The sequence below is a fragment of the Coenobita brevimanus genome, chromosome 70 (assembly GCF_032717465.1).
Source record: "Coenobita brevimanus isolate Jiangsu-jjx chromosome 70, ASM3271746v2, whole genome shotgun sequence".
NCBI classification, from domain to species: Eukaryota; Metazoa; Arthropoda; class Malacostraca; order Decapoda; family Coenobitidae; genus Coenobita; species Coenobita brevimanus.
In genome coordinates this window covers 54,192,716-54,217,964 of record NC_137023.1, presented here as the reverse complement: position 1 = coordinate 54,217,964, position 25,249 = coordinate 54,192,716, and the positions used below count along the sequence as shown (strand labels likewise).

General features: G+C 40.5%; 1 protein-coding gene across 1 annotated transcript in view; it reads right to left on the bottom strand.

The window, feature by feature from the left end:
- The window catches only part of Spt5 (Transcription elongation factor subunit Spt5), an 84,436-nt gene that overhangs the window by 7,482 nt on the left and 51,705 nt on the right, over positions 1-25,249 (bottom strand). The window contains exons 14-19 of the mRNA XM_080277541.1: positions 17,629-17,860; positions 13,897-14,200; positions 13,414-13,517; positions 9,343-9,471; positions 5,971-6,135; positions 5,243-5,358 (exon numbers count right to left, since the gene is read on the bottom strand). Of these exons, the coding sequence (XP_080133667.1) occupies positions 5,243-5,358; positions 5,971-6,135; positions 9,343-9,471; positions 13,414-13,517; positions 13,897-14,200; positions 17,629-17,860 (1,050 nt within the window). The remainder of the gene's footprint in view (positions 1-5,242; positions 5,359-5,970; positions 6,136-9,342; positions 9,472-13,413; positions 13,518-13,896; positions 14,201-17,628; positions 17,861-25,249) is intronic.

The following is a 25,249-nucleotide window of genomic DNA, read 5'->3' as shown; positions in this document are numbered from 1 at the left end:
TCATTTAAAATAGGTTTCAATGTAGTACCCATCTATGAAGTTTCTGTTTCCGCATTTTAATGCCCAGACCCACTAACTGTGTTGCTTGGATGGACACTGTATACCAATTTTTACACTTTGCCCATAATTTCACACCTTCGTCAGAGTACTTCATGACTAGCCCAAGCAGGTGTGAAAAACTGCTGCCAGCACGGGTAACTGCATTCTGAGTCACTCCACACCCGGAAAGCAACTATGAACAACTGCTCCGCGTGCATGCAGCTTTGCCTTGGTATTTCGGCCTTATTTGTGTGTTTTTTCATTGAACCAAATCTTTTATGAACCATGCCCAAGGTTCAGGAAATGAAGGAGAACGTGAGCCTTTCTCTTGGCCAGAAATTGGAAAGAAATGAGAAGATGGGGCAACATCCCCAATGCTCCCCAACCCGTCTCCTCTTTAGCACCTCGAGTGCTGATGGAGGGTGACTCTGACAGTGGCTAAACCACACCCAGGCCTGACACAGGTTTGAGGGGGCCAGTATGGCTACCTGTGTCAGGCATATTTCTACAACAAGTAGAGAACCCCTACTTTTGGAGGTAAGCCTGACTGTAGATTATTATCCCTATTTACTATACTACAGTATTATATCTGGTACACTACTATCCTCACCTTATTCTTTATGTGTGCATATTTTATTACTAAATCAGTACTGTATGTATCACTGTTAACATGTACACAATAATGGATATAAGTGGGGGTACTAAATATGGGTTCAGATTGCTGTGTGTAGCACTGAGAGTTAACACAGTCTGCAAGGTTTGGGTGTGCATTGTCAGGAACTCGGCTTGATCATTGGCTTCAAGGATTTAGCAGGAAGTAAATAAAAATACTGGAAAAGTTTCCTTTATATTGAACCTTAGCTATGGAACTCAGTTTAGCGAAAAATTTGAGATAACGGAATGGGGGTTGGCTGAATTAGTTCATTAAATCAAGCATCTATGGTACACAGCATATTCGCTTCATACGTGAATTTCTATGACGCAAAATGCCTAAAGTGTAGCAGGGGAGTGAAAAAATACGCAAGTTGGTTTGGAAAATGCAAAATCGGGGCGGCAAAGTGAGTTGAATCCAGTGTCGCGCTGCGGAGTGCGACCTACCTTTGTAAAGCACACGAGGAAGTGATGCGGGTCATGATGTCACAAGCCAAGGCCATGGATAGTGAAGATCTACCAATCCGAAACATAAGCAAAATCCTGTCAGCCTTTAACAAGTGTAAAGATCCAGCGGCAATGAACGAAAACTGTAAAATGAGAGCTGAAGAGATCCTGGATGCCACAGAAAACAGCCTCCACTATTGCTGACATGGGGATGCCAAGGAAGTGAGCTGAAGGCATCAGATTCTGATCACCACCTTCTTTATTCCACCACAAGATGGTGATCCAGTGCCCTCAACATCAGCCGAGGATGACAACAATCGTACATCTGCTGTGTCCGCCTTTGACTTTGAGGAGTTTGAGACTGACGTGAAACATGTTGGTGGTGGTGGTGGTGTGATGGAGTTGGGCGGTGGTTAGGGTGCTGGGGCCGGGGCACTGTTACTGTCTTGTCCTTCCTCGGAAACCCATTTCTTTGAGTCAACTAAGCCTTCACTGCACATATTTTAAGGTATGGGACTATTATGTGGGTTATACTTATTGTATACATGTGTTTAATACATGTGTTTAATGTCTCATAGTACATACGCAAAATGGGAGACAAGGGGCCAAAAGGGTGACTTCTGAGCAGCCATCCCACCAATCTGAATATTCCCCATAAGGTATATTATTTGTAAAGCCCAAAATTTCTATGGAGCAAGTTCTTCTACCACCCAAATTCTCATGTATTAAGCGAATGGACTGTATGTATATACAGTAAGGCAAGAGTAACAACAGACAAGAAAGGTACAGCATGGTGGGATGAAGAGGTTAAGTGAGCTGTGGAAGAAAAGAGGAAGAAGTGGATAGAGTGGATACAGAACAAGGGTTCAGTTGAAATATGAACTGAATACTGTATTTCTGGCAACATGGGCTGGAAGAGTTGGCCGTACCACTGCAGGTATTCAGGCACACAGGCGGTGCCACATCTGCAACACACCAAACACCGTCCCCCAGCACAAAATGAGACAGCCTAGCAACAAGGAGAGTGCAAGGTCTCCCTGTGCCCTAAATGTATTAACGAGTATCACTCTGAGCGTGAATACTGATCAGGTGTGTGGGAAATTGTAAATAGTAAACAGGTATGCACATGTGTGTTATTTTTATACATAAGTGAAATGTAAGATACTATAATTTATATCTTGTAAGTGTTATGATATATATAAGTGTTTTATAATAAGTTTGACAAGTGAAATGCAAATAGTGTTACTGCTTATGGTTATTGGTGAAACAATGATTGGACCTTGAGTTAGCCTACCTGCTACATGAAAGAAAACCACGCGTGTGCGGGCCAGGAAGAAAATTACCTGGTTGGCTATAACTAAATTTTTCACTCATTACTCAGAAAATAATGCTGAATATGTTAGCATGTGAAGTACAAAAAAAGTAAGTTGTGTATAACATTAGTAATATTTTCATGATGCCCCTAATTAGTACAAATCAGCCACAATTTTTGTACAAGTAATTACCTCATACTCAACCATACTGTGTGAAACAGCCACAGCATTTACTTCTCAAAGTGCAATTACCTGTAATCGTGATGTCAAGTGCAAGTATAAGTGTCACAGTAGAGCGAAATATTATATCTGATGCAAGAAGTGAGCACAGAAAGTCAAAGAGTTATTCTTTTCCCACACACCTACAAGGCATAGTGGTACTATGAAACGGGCAGAAAACCCTATGGGGAGCCACACGAACAGGGTGATGACTCATCCTTATGACAGTGAGTAAGGAAAAGTCAAAGACTGAGTGGAAAATTCCAAATTCCTTCGAAGGATGCCCGGGCAGTGTTACAATCACCACTCTGCTCAGTGATGCCAATGCTAGCCAGTGAGTCCAAGGTCACTGCCAGTGGCACGCGCTCGGAAGCAGCCCACCGAAGCACGAAAAATTAGTAATCTTCAACTTATCCTTACTCATCGACAGGACCACCTAGAGACCTGGGAATACTTTCATTTGAAAGAGGAAGAGTTGGTGAGTCTTATGTATCTATTTTTTTTCTCTAGCTATTATAGTTTGGCAGATATTTGGGTTTGAAGTAAGGGTATTTTTTCCAAAATCACAGAAATCTCCCGTGGGGAGGAGTAGACGACATCGGAAAACCCCCCAGTATGTGGGGGTTACATAACTCTCATCTGCAAGGATGCAAAGATTAATGCACTGGTCGTGTGCCAGTAAGGGTAAAGTCACAGGAGATACGAACTGGGGTAGTCTAGGGGTGCATCGATGACTCAGTGATCCATATGAAGATGTTCATAAGCATCATAAGGGCGATGCAGGTTGAAAGAGTTTGGCAGTCAAACAGAAATTGCCTTGTGTCCAACCTGGACAGATGGGAAGGGACACAGCCAATACCACGGGCATCGCAGTTCTGATAAGTAGAAGTGTTTGAGGAATAGTTTTGCAAGAGTGTAGTGCAAGATGTGTTAAGTGCTATTAGTGTGATGTAAAATACCAGCAGTCATTACTCAGAAAGACCAGCAATATCATTTTGATGCATATGTCCCTGGGCATGGAAGTACTAATTAAGTTGTTGAATTAACTTTAGAGCAGGACTTTGTAATGTTGAAGTGAATATTAAATACTCAATGGAGGAGTTTCCTGGTCAAGTGACTAAGTTGCACCTATGTCAAACATAATTATCAAGTTAAGTAAATGAGTTGCTGTCAAGTTGTACATAAGTGGTTGAGATTTCCTTTGTGTCGAGTTGAAACTCAGTAGACAAAGTAGTTTGTCATATTCATATTAACGTAACTGACTTGTGTAACTTGTCTGTTGAAGTAGTGTATATATTCTGCAAACAAATGTTAAGATTAAAGTAAAAACCATTTGTGTTTTACAACCTTTGTGTGTGGAAGTTATTTTTGGTAGTACGGGAGGGAGTCTGGAACAGAAAGGGATACTTAATGTCTTCTTGTCCTAACCTACGAGGTTTGTGGCCCCCTCTGGGCTTGAGTCTGCACTCTCCACTGCTACTGTTAAATGCTACCAACAATAAATTAGTGGCAGCCATTCACTGTGCTCAGTGAGACTGAGTGTGAAGCATACCAAAGGTTATGTGGGGAGTGTGGGGCACAACATGGCTAATTCAAAAGTTAAATTATTAAAGATGGAGAACTGACTTCTGAACAGCTACTTGGCTAACTGAACTGCAGTGCTGTTGACATGGTAATAAAAAACAGAACAGTTGAGATATGCATCATATATATCAAATAAAAATGGCAGTTGGAAAAACATGATATATTGATTGGTTCTGCTTAGTTACCAAAAATATGACTGCATTCAAAGGTTGGTCACCTGGAGCATATAGCAACTCATGTCAGTGCTGCCAACTTTCCATATGATACAAAACAGAATGCATCAAAACTATGGTCTTTCAGCAGATGTTCTCACCAAATTTCACAACACGACTTTTGTTTTTCACTATAGGTGACTAAAACAGCCTTGCATATTTTGGGAAGGGTTCCAATACATAGCCTATCCATCAATCCATCATCCAAGCCTATGCCGCCCCATGAGGAGCGTAGGAGCCCAGGGCTAGGCAAGTTGATCCTGACGTTTAAGATGAGAGTGACCAGCCTCACTCATCCCTGAGTGGTATTAGGTAAGCAGTAAATCCCAACCATCCCTTGGATATAAACCTGCACACATTCAATCCTACTGGAGCACCTTAATTACCCACTAAACCACCAAGAGCCATTATTTGGTCATATGGTTACCACCCAGCATGGTAAATGGTTTCCTGGTGTACAGGAAACCATTTGGCTTGTCACTCAGTGTAGAGTCACCCATAGACAGAAGGAAGAGGAAAGAATGAAGGAAAGAAAGACAGAAGAGGGAGTGTAAAGTCACCCATAAGCAGAAAGAAGAGGAAAGAATGAAGGAAAGAAAGACAGAAGAGGAAGGAAGGAAGAGAGGACAGGGCAGACATCCAAAGCAGCATTACATTCAGTGAGTGGATGGTGAGTGCCCCCACCTACCACCTCCCAATACATAGTATTAAATATTTCCAGATGGCAGAAACTTACTGCATGAAGATTAAAAGCAATACATGATGTCAGTATCTTACCGACACTCCTCGAATGATACCAGTTTGGCCAATGAGTCCAGAATCATCGTGAGTCTCCTTAATTCTAACTTCAATGTCTGTAGTCTGCCAGTCATGCATGCCCAGGGAATCCATGCCTGATGAAAACATGGAGTCATCAATAACTTATACTACATAGTACAAGTAGCATGACTTAATTAACTGCATCCCATTGAAAAAGACCATTGGTACTGTATATATATATAATTAAAATCAGTTAACCTTTCATTACAAGTTGTGACATGTGAAACCTAGAAGTCAATATCTGGTCTTCATAATGTATAGCCTAGCAAACTATGCTGAAAGCTGTTTACAAACTGAGTAATTAATGGAGAACCAGAGTAAAATTTCAGGTTATACATAACAAACTAAAGTATTCTGCATTTGTAGGATTTTGTTCTCATGATCTTTCTTGCTGGAAATACAATGAATTTAAGATTATCAGGTATCCTACAGAACCAGAATTTCATTTTATATGGTACTTCTTACATTACAATACCGTATATTATTGCTATTTTCACTGGATGGCCGAGATCATATTCAATGTTGAATACACCTCACATACAGTACTCTATAATATTAATATTATTATTATTATTGTCATTATAATAAAAAATTTATTAAAAGAGCAGAAACTTATTCTCTTAATATCAAAATCATAAGCTTAGTGTACAGCAGATGGTTTTCTCATTGCAATGAATAAAACTTACTTGCACCGGGAGTTTGTGGATTGTAGGGAGAAGGTGCCCCTGGAGTCATGGGACTGAAGGATGCCAGAGGGGAGGGTGAGGCATACCCAGAACCTGGAGAGGGAGACCCTTGGTACCCAGTTCCAGGGCTGGGGGTTCCCACATATGCAGCAGGGCTACCACCAGCTGTAAATGTATGTAATACAGTATTTTATATTTCAATAGTACTGTAATACAATGGTCATCTGTCTGACACCAATGTAAACCTAGGTATGTGTTCCAAACATTAACCTCTGTCTGAGCACCAGAGTAATTCTTCATTTAACACTATACAGTATTGTGCTCCACATGCCATTAGAAACTGGATTATTGAGAAAATCAATTTCAGACAATCTTGAGATATTATTACAGGATAAAAGAAAAATCACAGGTTTATCACTACCATCATCATAACTTTACTCCAACTAAAATATGGGTTGGAAAAAAAATAAAAAAAGTGCACAAAATTACCATATCTGGGCAACACACTAATTCACAGTTTTGAAGGCATGGCTTCAACTCAAAGACATGACCATCTTTATATAAATTTGTAAATCCCATTTATTTTATTTCCTCTTTATTCATATCCTTTCAATATGACAATGTCACACAAGAGCATTCTCTTCTACCCTAAACAAAACTCTTTACTCCACATCTTTCACAAATCTCTTATCTCTGCCCCCCTCCCCCTTATATTTTCATGCTTTTTTTTTTAATACTTTCTTGCATTTTTGTAACTCCTTCCAAAAGTTTCCTCTTTTCTGGGTATTATAAACCAAGTCTCCTTCCAGATCACTGTCCACCCTTGTGTCTCTCTTTACTAACCTCATTACTATCCCTCTTGCGAACCCTCTGACAGGGAACAGAATGACAGAATTGCTCCCAAGTTGCTTTGTCCTCATATATCTCTCTCACTCAAACACTCCTCTCCTTCTTCTCTATATCCAATTTTTTGCACCACTCTCTTTCTCCATTCCATAATAAAGTTTGCTTCTATGAACATTATTCTCATTATCACTTACAAAGATTTTCTTGGGCAACCTATCTACATGCATTCTTTGCAGTACAGTGGGTACCCAACTTCAGCGTCATGTGAGTTTAGCAATACGCATGTTTAGTGGTGACTGCTAAAATATCCCCTGCTCATCATTAGTAGACATTTCACTGTGTTCAGCGGTATTTTGCTTTTGCTTGCTACAACCTTCAGAATGCAAAGCTCATTTGTTCTGCGGCCATATTTATGACTTCACCATGTGGGAACAGGTAAAGTTTCCAGTTGTTCCTAATTTTGACATAGGTTGCAATAAATTACATAACAGATTTTGGTATATATGATACCTCTAGATATGATACACCGGCTTAACGATGGGGTAGAAATACCACCATACCTCACTTAACGATGGGCAAACCCCAGTATAATGATGGGTTTTGATTCTTTTTACCGATTTTGATTATATTTTAGTGTAAAAATGTATGTTTAGGTTGATTTATAAACTGTTTTTAGACTTAACGTGTTTTAGTCATAAGTGGGTTGAACACTGTCATTTGGGGTACAGTTTAATAAGCTTGATTTTTTCCAGACTTATACTGGATGATACTCAGATTTGACTTGTTGGTTTTAGTGAGTTATTTACAGGTGTTAGGCTTAGGTTAGCTTCTTTGACAGCTGTCAGGCCATTTAGACTGGCTTTAAACTTGTTTTTGGGCTCATATGGATGGGTTTTGGACTTGGTTGGAGGGGAAACCCATGGCTGAAAAACGCATCCCATTACTTTACATGTTAAATCTACCCTGACAGACGATACCCCACCTAACAACTGGTTTTAACCTACCCAACTGCACTGTTAAACCGGGGTATACCTGTACTTAAAAAAAAAAAAAAAAAAAAAAAAAAAAAAAAAAATCACTTTCTTCAGCTTTCGTATGGTTAAAATTATACATACCAAACACTGATTGCAATGGAACCACCACAAGGTGAGTCAACCGCTCATCAGTTGACCGAGAACTTGGCAATTGCCTTGAGATACAAACATGTGGTCACCGAATGTGATCTTGATCTCAAACGGTGTGAAGCCTGTACTGAATTTATCAAGCCCTGTTGCATATGAAGAATTGTACAGAAAAAGAATATAAATTCAAGACACCAAGCATTAATCATATGGTACATGGCACGCAAGGTATTATACAGCACGCAAAGGTACAAGATACACCTCCAGTTCCCAACCAGATCCAGCTCCTGCCAGTGAAGATAATCTGGAGGACGATTCACCGTTCCCTGATGATAACCCTGAAGATATGGGTAAAGATTTTGAAGGATTTGCTATGAGTGATCCTTCACCAGGTGCTGAATGATGATGAACACTCGGCAAGGTAGGGAGGAGTCGGGTGAGCCAAGTGACTCAAAATGGTTACCATTGATTTTGTCCGTAAGAAAATATATTTTTTGTTATTACTTATGAGTTTTACTGTGTCCAAACATTGCTTAAATTTTACTGTTATGCAATAAATTACTTACTGTGGCATCTGAGAAAAGTTAGGCAAATGGACTACTGTTACGAGTTAGAAGGAACTGGTGGTGTGATGCTGGATGACGCTTTTAATGTATGAAAATATCATCTTACGCGTGTTACATACGGTCTTTACCGAGTCCAAACCTTGCTAAAATTATAACATACTGTGTTGTGCAGCAGACTGCTTATAGTTTTATATGAGAGATAACTTGGACTAAGAGGTAAATATGAGTGGATAATGCCATGAGTCAGAAGGAACATGGCTCTTTAAATGTAAACATACCTGTACATCGTGAGTTCGGCAATAATCAGGTTTGGCATGGTACAGCCAGTATAAAGCAAATGCTAAATTCGGATACCCACTATAAACATTCATACCATCTTGCTTTTATCACCAACAATCATCTTTGACATTTTACTCCCTCTCAGGAACTCACCCCACAAATTTCTTTCTTTTAATGAAATCCCTTTATGGTATTTTATCCCAGAACAACTTCTATCCACCCCTATTACTTCTTCCACTCCCAACTCTTATTCCCACCAAAAGATAGAATGTTAGATTCTGAAACAACAAAAAAGAAAATACCAAACTTGGGAAACCAACATCAGCAAACCCCAGAGAAATGGGCTACACAATCATTACAAATCATTCAAACCCCCAGAAGGTTGGTGCCATCAACAAAAAAAAAAAAAAAAAAAAAAAAAAAAAAAACACACATCTCATGCTTTTCTGCTTTTCTCTGTACATGCACTTCACACATATCTGGCAGTCACTCCATTAGCTATTATGTTATGTCTCAAATATTTCAATACAAAACAGATTAAGAGCTATGTTCTGCCTTACGCTGATAGCCTGAAGGAGATGGCTCTGGCTGATAGGGACTGTAGTTGTGGTCCGAGCTATACACAGTGCCTGGAGTCTGGGGTGTGTATGGACCCTGCCCTCCGTCAGACTGGTACCCTGGTGTTCCTGCTGCAAGAGGAAGTTCTTATAGAGTTTGGGGTCCTTCAATACCAACACAATCTGTAAACCTAAAATCCTCAGAAACCCTTGGGTATTTCCCTTTATGGGTCAGTTTTCTGATAAATGTAGCGAGATCAAGGGTAGGCCTGTTACGATGAGTCCTGTTGCCCTCATACAATTTTTAAATGCATGGTAGTTAAGTGGGTTCTTACCCATAATGGTTTAATTATGATGGATGGTTTGGATTTCCTATTCAGGTAATGCTGCTATGGGGCAGGGAACTGGTCACCCATGCCTTAAGTGTCTGGACAGAGTAGCCCTAGGTTCCTATGCTCCTGATGGGACAATAATGGGTTGGATGATGGATGGATGGACATGAATAATACACAGCAGACCCTTGCAAACACGGACCTCAATTTACCAGATTTTGGATACAACAGACAAAATCTGTTGCTTTTTAATCTGTTTCTCTGCAGACACAACTGTTTTTAAATACCAGTAACCCCAATTTTGCTCTGTGAGGTGCCCGCTAGGCAGCTAATCAGGGTTATGCATCTCCTAAACCTGGCTTGTGCACCATCATTTGTTTTGTTTATTACTGCACAGTACACTCATCACTCACATGTTCTGGTGTGTTCCCTGGAACAAACCACTGCATTAAGATAACTGCTCTTCATATCCTACTTCAACAAACTATGCTATCAAAATATATGTCTGGTGTTAAGAGAAAGTATGTAACTTTAAGAGGTGCACAGAAATCTGAATTAGGTGTGCCTGTGTCATGTGTGTATGAAGACTATGGAGTGAGAAAACAGTCTCTAATATCTGGAAAACAAAGGAAAAACTGACTTTAACTGCTCTGAAATACAGCGTAGATGGAAATATATGGGTAGATCAGTACCATGTAGAAAACATAAAAGTGGTGAGAGACAAAGACCTATATGAGGCTATTTACATGGGGTATGTGAAGAAAGAAGTTGTAGTGTTTATGTGACTGGTTCAGCTTTACTTGGCACGGCTAAGTAGTTATCTGAGAACCTTGGCATACAATTCAAGAGAAATAATGGCTGGCTCTGGTAGACCCCAAATAGACATAGGCTTGGAAACAGAAAACTTTATGGAATGGCTGGGACGGCAGCAACAGATGATGTTAACAATGCAGGGTGAATGAGCTGACAAAAAAGGAAGGGCCAAAGTAATCTTATGTGTACACTGTTCACATAACTGGAGGTTAGTTTAAATGATATCGAGTCATGTCTTGAAGATGACAATGGGAATCCGGAAGAAATTGGCCAGGATGTGAGTGCTTGTGACAAAGCCAAGAGCAGCAGTGATGAAGATGAATGCAAAGTTATTAAGATTAAAATGAGTATTGCTCGTGACAGTCTCGATATATTCTCAACTATACTGATACAACCAAAAACCAACACAAGAAACTTGAGATATATCGTCAAAGTAAACAACTACAGCTAGATATGGTTTCAAGCCAGTTGTGAGTGTTTCTCATAATATTTCATGAACACCAACTACTGGTGTTTTAGCAATACCAAGTACAGTACTTCTAGGGCACCTCATACCACACTGTCAGTGGAGCTTACCAGCTCCTTTGCCTTAATATACTGTAATGAGCTGCTCATTCATCCACTAGAGACAGGCCTCGCCAGAGATTTGTTCGTGCGTGATAAATCACTAGAATGATGAACAAAAAGCTATGTCCAGTTTTGCTATGATGATCCTGAAATTATTGTAAATTTGCAAGAGTGAGAATTCCAGTGGCCAGAAGTCAGCTGCTTGAGCTAAGATGGCGGCCCAGTGTTTACACTCACTGTGATCATCACCCTTTCATTCCAATTGGTGTGTGCAAGGCTACTGATACACCATTGCTATTGCTAAATAACAGTGTATGAGTGTACACACAGTGCAGTGCATATCAGTTAAGGGAAGTTGATAACATTTTGGTGTGACACACCAAAAGTTGTGACAGGGAAATCATGTCTCCAATGCAGACGTGGTACCTACCCCCCAAGCAGAGTCAGCTGTTTGAGCAAAGATGATTGCCCACTCATTACATTCCATGTGATTGTCACCCTTTCATTCCATTTTGTGCAAGCATGACCACCGAAACACCAATGCTATTTCCAAATAACAATGCAAGTTTTCTTTTTTTTATGTGTCCGACTCTGGGCAAAGGCTTCAGGGCCTATATCTCAGGGGGAGTAGCCTATCCCAAGGCCCAGTAGTCCTCCTACACCTCCACACATGTCACCACTTCGGCACTAACACTCACCGTCCATAGATAATACATGCTGGGGTTGTCTCATACAGGATTGGTGTATTGGTATTAGTGGGGGTATTTTTACGACATGTCGGCGGGTCATCTGGTAGATCAGGAAAGTCTGCCTTTTATGAAATTCAAATCCTTAAACTGTTCCCTGCCCAAGCCGGGATTCGAACCTGGGTCCATCAGGAATGCAGGCCGCCTCTCTACCGATTCAGCCACGCCTCCCCCATAATAATGAAGTGTGCAATATTAAGTGACGTGATACCATTTTCTGTGTGAAATACTAAAACTTGTGACTCGGAAATAATGTCTCCCATATGTACAGGGTGCCTCCAATGCAAGCAGTGTCAGCTGTTTGAGCCAAGTTACCCATCTAATGTCTACATTCGATGTGATCATCACCCTGTCATTCAATTTTGTATGTGCAAGGCCACCAAAACACAACTGCTATTTAATAACAGTGAAAGTGCATGACAAATGGTGCAGTTGAATGCTAGTATACAGGACAAGAAAGTGAATGCTATGTATTTTACTGAAAGAGAAATTGAATGCCTACAGTGACAATAAACTATTATTACTGAAGGAAACTTATGGATAAAGACTGTAGATATATATAAGTGTTATATAGTAATAGAAATATAAACTGTGAGTGCTTTTATGAATAATAAATGACAGAACACCAACAGCGAACGAGTGCAAGTGGAAAAGTCATACGCGTTCGTAATTTTCATTGCTTTCACAGTGTTTTTTTTTTTTTTTTTTGAGTATGGATTCCAAACTATTTGAGAATCATAGAATAATGTTTCTAGTGTAACATCAGGCTGTGGTAATCATATTACGGGTTGTCAGGAACTGTAAAGTGGAGACTTCGTTACCCAACTTCAGAGGTCTCCACAAGTCCTACGGTACTTGATGAAGGCTCAACAAACATCCCAGGAGAAAGCTGAAGGTATGCGCCATATGCATATGTAATTATAATATTCTAGGACTAATAACTGATTTTTGGCAAATATTTTTAGAGAGTCTGTTGGAGCGCGAATATGCCCGCGAGACACGCAAGTCACGCAAAAACAACCCCGCAGTTTAGGGGTTAAAAGAGATACATGGATGGAAATGAGTAGAGCTGAAAGCAGGTGACTTGGTATGTAGCTACATAACACAAAGTACACAGGCAGGCACCACAAGCATGCATATTTGTGTAAACATTTTATTATTTTTCACCGAAAGGGCAATAAATAACCACTAAGCATATTTTAGTATTCATCGCATGAGATGGGTAGATGGAAGCGGATAGAGCCAAAAATGGGTGACTAGTGGGTTGGCGAGATGCTGCTGCTAGTGCTTGTCTTGGAAATAATTAACACATAATTCCCAGCTGAAAAATAAAATACAGTATGTCATGTGTGAAAGCCAATGAAAGAAATCCTTTTGACAACAAGGGAGTACCATGCCCTATCAGTAGGAAAGAACTCCAATGATAATGCTACATACCGGTAGCTGGTACTGTACAGGAGGTATTCCCTCAAGTCTTCATTATACCTGAATGTGTACACTAATAAACAGGAATAATGTATCTGCAATTAATCTCCAGGAAACATCTATCAAAGAGTCAATTATTTCTAATCACAATACCTGACTTTAGACATAGCAGCTTAATATGAACAAATTACCTGGGTTGTAGGCAGGTGACGGAGAAGCCTCATCAAAGGAATAATCATCAAACTCTGAATGACGTGCTGGAGTGTTAGTGATGGTAGGATCCCAAGCAGATTGTCTAGCAAGAGATTAAACACAGAGAATTATTACAAGTATATAATAAAGTACCATACATCTACATTTAAATAATAATCAAAGTACACATTATAAACTCTCTTCATTGTTTTCAGCAATTCAAATAATTCAAGTCAATATTAATGCCATGAAAATGCTTTTAATTTTACACATACCAACTTCAGACAATTCTATGAAGATCTACATAGAACTTTCAAACTGGGGGCAATTACATGTAGGCATTTTGCCCAAACATTATTAAAGGACTTTCCTAAAATATATAAGACCACACATAAGCAGCTGGAATAACTTAAGATAGTACTGTGCATTCTAAATGAAAGGTTAAATATCACATGTTTTTCTTTAAGCAGCCTGATTCCTACCTGCCAGGTGTAGCAGAGCCATCGTGTGAAGGTGTCATGCTGCCATAGTGGGGTGTGCGAGAACCATCATACTGTGGTGTTGCTGAGCCATACATGGGTGTACGTGACCCAGTGTTGCCATACATGGGAGTAGCAGCACCACCCCAAGTAGGTGTTCGTGTGTATGAAGTGAAGGAACCAGCCTTTGCACTGGTGGCCCCAACACAGGACACACGTGATCGATCCACAATAATAGTCTGGCATTTTGAGTGAAGTTCCACACGCACTGTTGAGTCTGTGGCATCCTTTACAATACCAACATGACCTGATGAGGAGAATATTATTAAACATATGGCTTCACCAACGCACCAGCTTGTACAATACATATTACCACTACCTACAGTACCATGTTTTCTTAATTTATTGTACACAGCCTGGGGACGTCCACCAGAGCTAAGTACGATCATGTGGTGCTGGCCACAAGTATGAAATGTAAACGACGAGCAGTTCTCTCTGGATTTTCATGTCTTCTTGTGATGATTCTGATGTACAAATAGCAAACTGCTTGCAGTGCTAGTGTTCACATAATTGTAAAAGATTCAAACATCTCCTGTATTCTAGTAATGAAATGCTGCTGCAAGCAAACAAACTCACACAAGGAAAGGCATAGCTACTGTGAGGCAGCTGTATTTGGATTTAAGAGTTTACTAATATTATTTTTAGCCCCTACAGCCAAATTCCACCTAAAGCAAATAAACATGTCTGGTTTTAGCCACAACAAAATTATCTGATGATTAAAGTTTTAGTAAATGATGCAAAAGAGTATTTCTATCAATCTACTGCCAGACACCTTAATCCCATAAGGGGTGGCTACGAACAAATCTCCTCCATGTCGCTCTGTCCCCTGTCATTTCACTGCCATACACCCAGTTCACATCCCCCCCTTTCATATACCTCTCCAATCCATCTCTCCATCTCGTCCTCGGTCTCCCCTCCCTCTCCCCCCTCTCCACCTCATCCTTGGCCTCCCCTTCCCTCTTCCCTCTCTCCACCTCATCCTTGGCCTCATCCCCCCCTCCTCCACCTCATCCTCAGCCTTCCCCTCCCTCTACCCCCCCTCCACCTTACTCACATACACATTCCTCATTAGTCTCTCACTCTCCATCCTCTCCACATGGCCAAACCCCCTCAATATATTTCTCCTAACGCTTTCCATCACAACCACATCCACACCAAAATGCCCCTTCACTTCCTCAGTTGTCAGTCCGTCTCTCCATGTAACTCCACATGCTTCTCTCAAATAACTCATTTCCACTCCTCTCACTCCTGACTTGTGTCCTTCCAATAAGGTCCAAGCTTCATTCTGTATGTTAGAACTGGTATCACAACACTATCACCCAGCAACTGTTTTACTTCTAAGATCACTTCCATACTTCTTATCACCGTTTTCAATGAACCAGCATGAAGACCTACGGCACAACCTTAGCCCCAGAAGAATTAAACAGCAGGAAATTCAAGCACGTCACTTGAAGGCAAAATTATACACTCCTGATGGTTCTTGGGCATTTTCATTATCTTTTTACTTACTGTACCTCAGCTATTATACTGTGCAATTCATAAAATCTAAATGGTTGGCATTAAGAGTTTTGGATATCTGAATTTTTTTGGGATAATTGGAATTCATTATAACTGCCATTAGTTATCTGTATAAACTTCCACTTGTTTGGCATTCCCTTCAGTATCTACTGTATCCATGCTATAATTCATGTGACAATGAAAATTTTCATGGTTAAAGTGAGAAAATTCAAAATAAACATCTTTATCCACCAACTCAATGTAGTGCTGCTGTCGGGTGTCTGCCCTTTCCTCCCCGCCATCCTTCTTTCCTTCCATCCTCTTCTGTCTTCCTTACCTTCATTCTTTCCTTGTCCTTCTGCCTACGGGTAACTTTGCACTCCCTCTTCTGCCTTTCTTTCCTTCATTCTTTTCTCTTCCTTCTGCCTGTGGGTGACTCTACACTGAGTGACAAGCCAAATGGTTTCCTGTACACCAGGAAACCATTTACTATGCTGGGTGGTAACCATATAACCAAATTTTGGCACCTGGTGGTTTAGTGGGTAATTATTGCGCTCCAATCGGATTGAGCCGGTGAAGTTTTATATCCAGAGGATGGTTGGGTTATTGCCCATGTAATGCTACTCAGGGATGAGTGAGGCTGGTCACTCTCATCTTAAATGTCGGGACCAACTGCCTAGCCCCAGGCTCCTACAATCCTCATGAGGCAGTGTAGGATTGGATGATGGATGGATGGAACATTTTTTTTTCCCTGCACTGGGACAAAATTGCAGAGAAGAAAAAAATAAAATCAACCAAATGGTTCATGTGAGTCCAGCTTAAGTTAGCTTAAGTGACTGTAGCCTACTGTAGCACTGTGTCAACAAACATGTGACCCTGGAAACTAAAAATATTTATTAAATCTTTACCAAACGGGCATGCTCTTTCCATATTTTCTATTGAAATGAGTCTTTCACAGGTTACTTGTTATTATTCATGGATTACCACAGCTACCAAGCATTTTTATAAATTTACCTCTGAAAGCTATAAATGAGGATTTAAAATGCGTAAATATTCTGCTCATGTGTACCTGTATCTGGCCATATTTAACGTTCTTAACATGCATTTTTATATTTAAAAGCTGGCTGTCAAATGCAGGTGAGGTTAGGTTGGATAAGGTTGAGTTTGGTTAAATAATTTAGTTTTCCATAGCTTTGACAAGGGATACAATGAACGTTCAGTTGGAACAATGGTTGATAAACAACGTGGCCAGTTGAGGGGATCGCCGGTAAACACTGACGTGGGCTTCCTTAACTACCCGAAAATAGGTATATTTTGACTTTTTCCAATCACTTCTTGCTGTCTCAATTCAACAGCAGGCTACCTGTGTTGCATATGTATCAAAGTTGCATAAGCTGAGATGGTAAGTTTGTTATAATACAGGTGGAATCACTGCACCTATTTCGTAAAGAATTACTGTACCAAAAATTTTTCTGAGGTCTTTTCAGTAAAGTGACCCTTTCAGAAGTCTTTAGGATAACTGATATTTTTAGGAATCTGCAATTCAGATTTTGAGATTTGTACAACATGGTGTCAAAGGTGATGTTATTTTTCAAGATATTTTGATTCACTGGCATTTCCTGTCCTGAGGAACAGACATGCCAAGAGACTTGCATATTTTAAGGGTTAAACCTACATAAATATTTTCATTGACTTATCACATACATACAAGGGTAGGATAAATTTTGAGAGGCAGTATTGCATGCCAGCATGGGTTAGCTTATTTCCAACTTCTGTACCTTTTTTTCTTTCTTTTTCTTTAATAGCTGATGGCTTCTGCTAATCTGCACAAAATGGCTTCTTCTAATATGCACAAACACTTGTACTGTTCTGATCATGAAGATCAAATACCCCCCCCCCCTTTTTTTAATCGGCCAGCATGGGCTGTTCCATCCACATTCAGGTCTGTAATGTGACTGACCTAGTTACTGCATTCTTTCCATACGTATAAACCTCCTTGGCCTAGCTATGCATATAGTCTTAATTACACGCTCAATGCCCTAGTGTTCCCTTCAGTTAAATCTGTATAATCTGATATTTCAGCATACTCTGAATAAAACCGAGGGATGCAACAATAAAACTAGAAATATATCCTTAATCTGAAGAGGCAAAAACCTGCCCTCCGAGAAGATAACCCACCTTTGTATGGTCCCTGTGTGATCTTGATGGTTTGTCCGATGATACCACGGTCTCTGCCAGCTCCCCTGCCTCTGCCACGTCCTCTGTTGCGTTCGCCAAAGCCAGCGCCAGGGCCACGGTCACCACGCTCACTCTGCCCGCCAGCTTGTGAGTGCGCCGGGGACGACAGCCGTGGCGACATGAACCCCATTCCCATCCCCAGCCCTCCTACGCCTAACCCACCACCACCAGACTGCCATCAGGGAGAGACAATTTTATTACCAATATCCTGTACACAGTGGGAGGTACTGATTATTTCTGGTTTGACATATGTTTTAAAAATAACAATTTTTAAAATATAATACAGTAGGATGTCACCACCATCATCCTGGAGTGGGTAGGATCTGGAAAAAAAAAAAAAAAAAAAAAAAAAAAAAAAAAAAAAAGGCAGGGAGAGGGGATAAAATTCAGTGCACTACCAACATAGTGACCAGTGGTACAAGCTGTATGTCTATTCATTCTTCATTCAAGCTTTCCAAATTTACAGCTCCATAAAAAGTGCTTCAAAACTCAGTCACTCACACATGCTTATAAGGAGACCATTTCTTTACATAAAGAGTGGGGTGCAACCCTTGCCATGTTCACTTCCACTATCCACTTCTAGTGTTCATCAACTTCCATATGTTACATTCTCAGATTTATTTTCCACAAGGAAAACATTATCTTATCTCTTCCACATATTTTCTTACTCCTAAAGCCACTCATGCTTAAGGTGACCAGATTTGTTGGAACTAAAAGTGGGACACTGTCACATTTATGTGTATGTAAATACAGTAATACAGTATGTATGTATGTATATATATATATATATATATATATATATATATATATATACAGTACCCTCGCGTCCAACACGCGTTAGTCCAGCACGGAGAGCAAATAATTAGTATTATTTAATACGAATTAATTACTGCAACACGAGTGTGTTAGCATAACATGCACAGAGCTCCGAGAAGTGGGCCAAATCCGCAGAGTTCACCTCTAGCACGATCACCCCCGGTCCAACACGGTCATACTGGACATTCCCATGATGATGATAGCCAATGAAAACTTCTGATCAAGTAGCCTTCCCCGCCCGCTATCGTGACGTGATTGTGATGCCGCCCAATTAAAAACGCTTCTGCTGTCACGTGATGTTTTGTTTGAATTTCTCCCGCCACAGCGCCACTCAGTCGCATAATTCGCATTGGAAGGTGCTTTTTTCTTGCTGCATTTTCTGCCCTTGTTACTGCATTTTACCCTGCTCGTGATGCCTAGGAAGCCTTCTGAGAACCCCAAGAAGCGTCAGCACCTCCCTCAGGCCACCAAGCTAGAAAGCATCGAGAGGAAGAAGAAAGGGGAGAGGAAAGTTGACATTGCCAAGGCCTACGACATGAATGAAGCCAACGTGAGGACCATAATACAAAACCAAGACAAGATCCTGGCAGCCGAATGCTATCACACAGCACTTCATACCAGGTTTGCCGAGAATACAATGGTAAATCGGAATAGTAACGTGGTAAAATTGCCGACGATACCACGGGCATTTGGAATTCATCTGGATGGATTCCTGCCAAGGATACGATGGGCAAAACAGTGTGACTAAAACCCAGGCGACTCGACAGAGAATGTATCGTACTACAGCATTGAACATTTAGCCTGACACTGAATACATATTAATATTTTAGAATAAATATCAATCGTTTTGAAACCCTTCTCATCGGTGTGTGTACCAGTTTATAAACAAAGTTGCTTCTCCTTATTCTCTAATGAGTCAGCGACAGCGATCACTTTCCACAGTCACGAGACGGGGCTCTGGCAACAGTGTGAGAAGCATGCCCTTTGCCGAGGATTACAGAGTGCTAGGACAGGCAGAAGCAGGACCTTCCATGGCTGTGGACGAAGATAGTGATTCTGAGTGTGATTTCGAAGGATTTATGAGGGAGGTTGAGGAGGAGCAACAGCCATTACCCGCTAGTGACACCAGCAGCCATCCTCCGGGGACCCAGTAGGACTACCTACAGCCTTGGATACCACCTTCCATTCCCAGCAAGCCCAACAACACTATCCTAAAAGGTTAGTTATCATTCATAGCACAGTACCATTTATTATAATTACAATAGTACTGTACCAATATATGTATAGGTATATGGTAGGTATTTAGGGTGACTTTTCCTAGGGTCACTCACATAATTCATTTTTCCCCATAAGCTCTATTGTTAGTCCAATACGTTTTTGGTCCAACAAGTGACCCATGCATGACAATATTACCGTGTCGGACGCGAGGGTCCTGTACTACTCATTTACATTTCTATTTACATTCTCTATTTTATTTACATTATTTACATTTCTATTTTATTTACACTGTGTTATGCACTGTCACTTGAAGTAACTTATAAAACTATTTTCCACTGTTCACGTATATTTACATTCATTACTTTCACTTGCTGTTTACACATTATTTACAATTCCACTTGCACTGTTTTACTCAATAGAAAGATCGTAGTCACTCTTTTATCAATTGTCAGCCCTTTACCTCTTTCCACACGAGGTTTAGTAGGGGGTAAAGGTCACAGGGCCCTTTGCATGGGGGTGAAAAGTGGCTGAAGTTAGCAGAAGCAAACAGACGTACCTTCACATTAGAAGATGACAGTGAACTGATAGGGGTGGGCCGGGGTGGCCTACCCAGGGAAATGCATTACTGCCAACGTCAGCCTCTTGACAGCTGCTAATATATAGCAGTGAAATGATTGGCAGGAAATCTAGACAATACATTATAAATTAGGTAGTTCCAGGTGAACGTAAATATCACTTAGTCTTCTCCCTTCCCTCCTTATATGTATATTTATTACGAAAATAGATTATACGGCATATTTCAAGGGGAAAGAAACAGTGAAAATTAGTGAACGTGAGGTGTTGTCAGGTGATAATTTGCCAATTCCAGGTGTATGGCACTATCACTTACCTTATTTCTTTTTTGTATATATTATTTGGTTTAAGAATAGGGCATAGGGCTTATTTCAATGGATGAAATCAGTGGAAAATTCCAGGGAAGATTTACTTAGCGTAGAATACAGCGTGGTGGCCTGCAATAATTAGGTAGTTCCAGGTGAATGTAAATATCACTTAGGCTTCTCCCTTCCTTTCTTATATATATTTTTATTGCGAAAATAGATTATAGAGCATAGTTCAAGGGGAAATAAACAGTGAAAATTAGCAAACGAGTGCACATGAGGTGTTGTCAGGTGATAATTAGCCAATTCTAGGTGTATGGCACTCTCATTTACCTTATTTCTTTCTTGTATATATTATTTGGTATAAGAATAGGGCATAAGGCTTATTTCAATAGATGAAATCAGTGAAAAATTCCAGGGAAGATTTACTTAGCATAGCACGGCCGGGCAGGCGAGAGGATAGGGTAATGGAGGGGGGGTAGGGAGGGGAGTCAAGAACGGGGAGAAATGGCTAAATTGTCAACAATGGATGGGAATACAGATGAGATTAGGAGTGCTGACTAGTGTTGGACATTGGCAGTACTGACAGATGATACAAGCCACCACTTGAAAGCCCGGGTGAATTCAAAATAACACAGAATCGCAAAAGTGACGCCCCGCGGTATGATCCCTTGCTCCCAAGCGTCACAAAAGTGACGCCCCACAGTTAAGGGGTTAAACAAATGAAAGAACAGAGTTTATTGATTTCAGTGGTGTTGTTCTGATGACTTTTCAACAAAACTAGTACAGTATTTACCTCAGTATACTGATATATAAATTAACAACTCTTTAATGGAGGTGACTTTACACTCTCTCTTCTGTCTTTCATTCCTTCATTCTTTCCTCTTCCTTCTGCCCGTGGGTGACTCTACACTGAGTGACAAGCCAAATGGTTTCCTGTACACCAGGAAACCATTTACTATGCTGGGTGGTAACCATATAACCAAATTTTGGCGCCTGGTGGTTTAGTGGGTAATTATTGTACTCCAATTGGACTGAGCCAGTGAAGGTTTATATCCAAGGGGTGGTTGGGGTTTATTGCTCACGTAATGCCACTCAGGGATGAGTGAGGCTGGTCACTCTCATCTTAAATGTCAGGACCAACTGCCTAGCCCTGGGCTCCTACGCTCCTCATGGGGCAACATAGGATTGGATGATGGATGGATGGATGGAATATTAATTCCAGTTACTCTACAAATGATGTCGCACTTCATGAACACAAACAATGCTCAGATGGCAACTAAGAACTTTTTGTGATGATTTTTTTTTTTTTTTTTTTTACAAGTCTTTTATTTAAAAAATTTGGAAACCAATGACTGATGAACTGCAATGAATGAAGATTCTGAAAGGCGAGTGTGTGTCTGAAAACGACTTGCATTAACCTACGCTTTCTGCAGTGTTGGCCAAGACACTTCCCCCCCTCCCCCTTCAAAACTGCTCTTCTAGAATTAGGGTGTGTCTTTCACAATGCGGTGTCTTATTTGCTGCAAAATACAGTAAATGCTTACATTTACAATATTAAATTTCAGTTAATAACAGGCCTGTCAGTTAAGATTGATGATGATGAAAAAAAAATAAGCAGGCCTTTTATATAAGACATTAGCTACAATTTCCAATAAACCAAACAAAACTGAAATTGTGAAGTAATGACATTTGATTGTAAATGGTAAAATTATACAAATTAAAATGAGCACCCCTTCTTTCCTTCCATCTTCTATCTTTCTTTCCTTCATTCTTTCCTCGTGCTTCTGCCTACGGGTGACTTTACACTCCCTCTTCTGTCTTTCATTCCTTCTTCTTTCTTCTGCCTATGAGTGACTCTACACTGAGTGACAAGCCAAATGGTTTCCTGTACACCAGGAAACCATTAACTATGCTGGGTGGTAACCATATAACCAAATTTTGGCGCCTGGTGGTTTAGTGGGTAATTATTGTGCTCCAATCGGATTGAGCCGGTGAAGGTTTATATCCAAGGGATCGTTGGGGTTTATTGCTCACGTAATGCCACTCAGGGATGAGTGAAGCTGGTCACTTTCATCTTAAATGTCAGGATCAACTGCCTAGCCCTAGGCACCTACGCTCCTCATGGGGCAACGTAGGATTGGATGACGGATGGATGGATAAAACGAGCACTCCAATTGCTATATCTGACAGTTCAACATGGAATAAAAAATAATCAGCGACTACTGTATTACAACCATGGTACCCAGCAAAGGACTGGTGTAGGATCAACTTGAGAATGACTCAACACTCTGAAAGTTCCCTGTGTGCTCAAGCCTGACAGATGTCATCTTACAATGCTAAATTTGGCATGATTTTACCCTTCTCACTGCTGATTTATGTAACCCTAACCTAAATTTTTAAATAATCTCAACCTAATTTATCCTAACCTATTTTACACCTATCTGACCAAACTTATTCTAACTTATCCTGTATATGATCATCATCCATCCATCATCCAATCCTACACTGCCCCATGAGAAGCGAAGGAGCCCTGGGCTAGGCAATTGGTCCTGACATTTAAGATGAGAGTGATCAGCTTCACCCATCCGTCATCCCTGAACAGCATTACATGAGCAATCAACCCCAACCATCTCTTGGATATAAACCTTCACCGGCTCAATCCAATTAGAGCACAACAATTACCCAATAAACCACCAGGTGCCAAAATTTGGTTATATGGTTATCACCCAGCATAGTAAATAGTTTCCTGGTGTACAGGAAACCATTTGGCTTGTCACTCAGTGTAGAGTCACCCATAGGCAGAAGAAAGAAGAAAGAATGAAGGAATGAAAGACAGAAGAGGGAGTGTAAAGTCACCCGTAGGCAGAAGGACGAGGAAAGAATGAAGGGAAGGAAGACAGAGAAGAATGGAAGGAAAGAACTGTGTAGGAGAGGAAAGGGGAGACACCCAAAAGCAACACTACATCAAGTGAGTGGATGGTGAGTGCCACCACCTACCATACTTTGTTTATTGATGGATCATTTTCATACTCGAAAATGCACTTCTGTACACCTTTAACAAAGTCACTGAATCAAGCTAAAGGTAGATAAAAAATGCACTTCTGTACACCTTTTACAGAGTCACTGAATCGATCTAAAGGTAGATAAAAATATGCTAAAATTTACGAGGTGGTCCTATGTCTCCTTGAAGATTGCACTAAAATTCACTTGGGTTTCCATTTTGGTGTGTCTGGTTAAGTTACTGGTGGTTAGGTTAGGTTAGGTTAGATTTGGTCAGGATATGAAGTTGGTTTTAGACTGGGTTGAGTTGGGTTGGGTCAGGCTACATTTGACTTGGTTTGGCTGAAAGTTGGTAAGGTTAAGTTAATTTTGGTTGGGTTAGGCTATTTTGTTTTGTTAGGAACTCAGGTTAGACAAATAAGGTTAGGTAAAGCTGGAGTATGAATATGCAAGGTGAGGTATGGAGTAATAAATTTCAGCAGATCTGGGTAGGTTTTAGATAGTATGCCATTACGTTTCAGAATCAAACACAAGTGAATTGGAATAAGCACCGATTTAAAAAAAAAAAAAAAAAAAAAAAAAAAAAAGGGGGGGGGGGCAGGGGGGCAAGAGGAGGTGAATCAATAAAGTATTTCTGCTGCTTAAACAAACCTGAGGAAATCTGTGACCTTCAGTGGTGAGCCCAGTTGTAAACAAAAGCTGGTCAAACCAACATCAACTGTATACTATTCCTGTGCTTTTAAAATCATTTGAGTATTTTATCCATAATGATATTAATATCTTATGCATTCATTAAGCATAAAAATGTGTAATGCCCTTGGTATAATTGAAATACTGCTGTATCAACATCATTTGACACTGTTCCTGCTCGTAACTTCAGGATGTGGAAAAACTTCATTAAACACCTTTTACCCAACTGTGTTGGTGCTGGCCAGTTAAAAATAAGGACTTACAGCTAAAATCTCCCAGCCAGTGAAAAAATCCCACTTGTGTGATGGTGTCAGGCCTCCGTGCATTAGGCACGTACAAATGCATTTGTTCATGAGTCTTGGGCTCACCCCTGCTCACTCACTGGAAAACGTCACCAGCAGATGCGCAGGGCCAATGCACGTGAGGTTTGTGTGAGTGCATATATTTGTGATTCTCAGGCTCAGTCCAGAACAGACGCACGATATCAATGTTTTTGAGCCGAAAAATGCCCAATAATGACAGGAGTGCAGATTTTCATCTTGCAGTGATACTGTAATGATAACCATGATGGCCAAGCGCATTTTAACCAAGACATCACTGTATTAGAGTACAGTACTGTGATAAGAAGGGATAAGTGGTAGGTGGGGGCGCTCACCATCCACTCACTCGATATAGTGCTGCTTTGGGTGTTAGCCCCTTCCTCCCTACTTCTGTATTTCTTTCCAACTTCTTTCCTCTTCCTCTGTCTTTCTTTCGAACATTCTTTCCTCTTTCTTCTGCCTGTGAGGGACTTTACACTTCCTCTTCTGACTTTCTTTCCTTCACTCTTTCCTCTTCCTCCTGCTTATGGGTGACTCTACACTGAGTGACAAGCCAAATGGTTTCCTGTACACCAGGAAACCATTTACTGTGCTGGGTGGTAACCATACAACCAAATTATGGCACCTGGTGGTTTA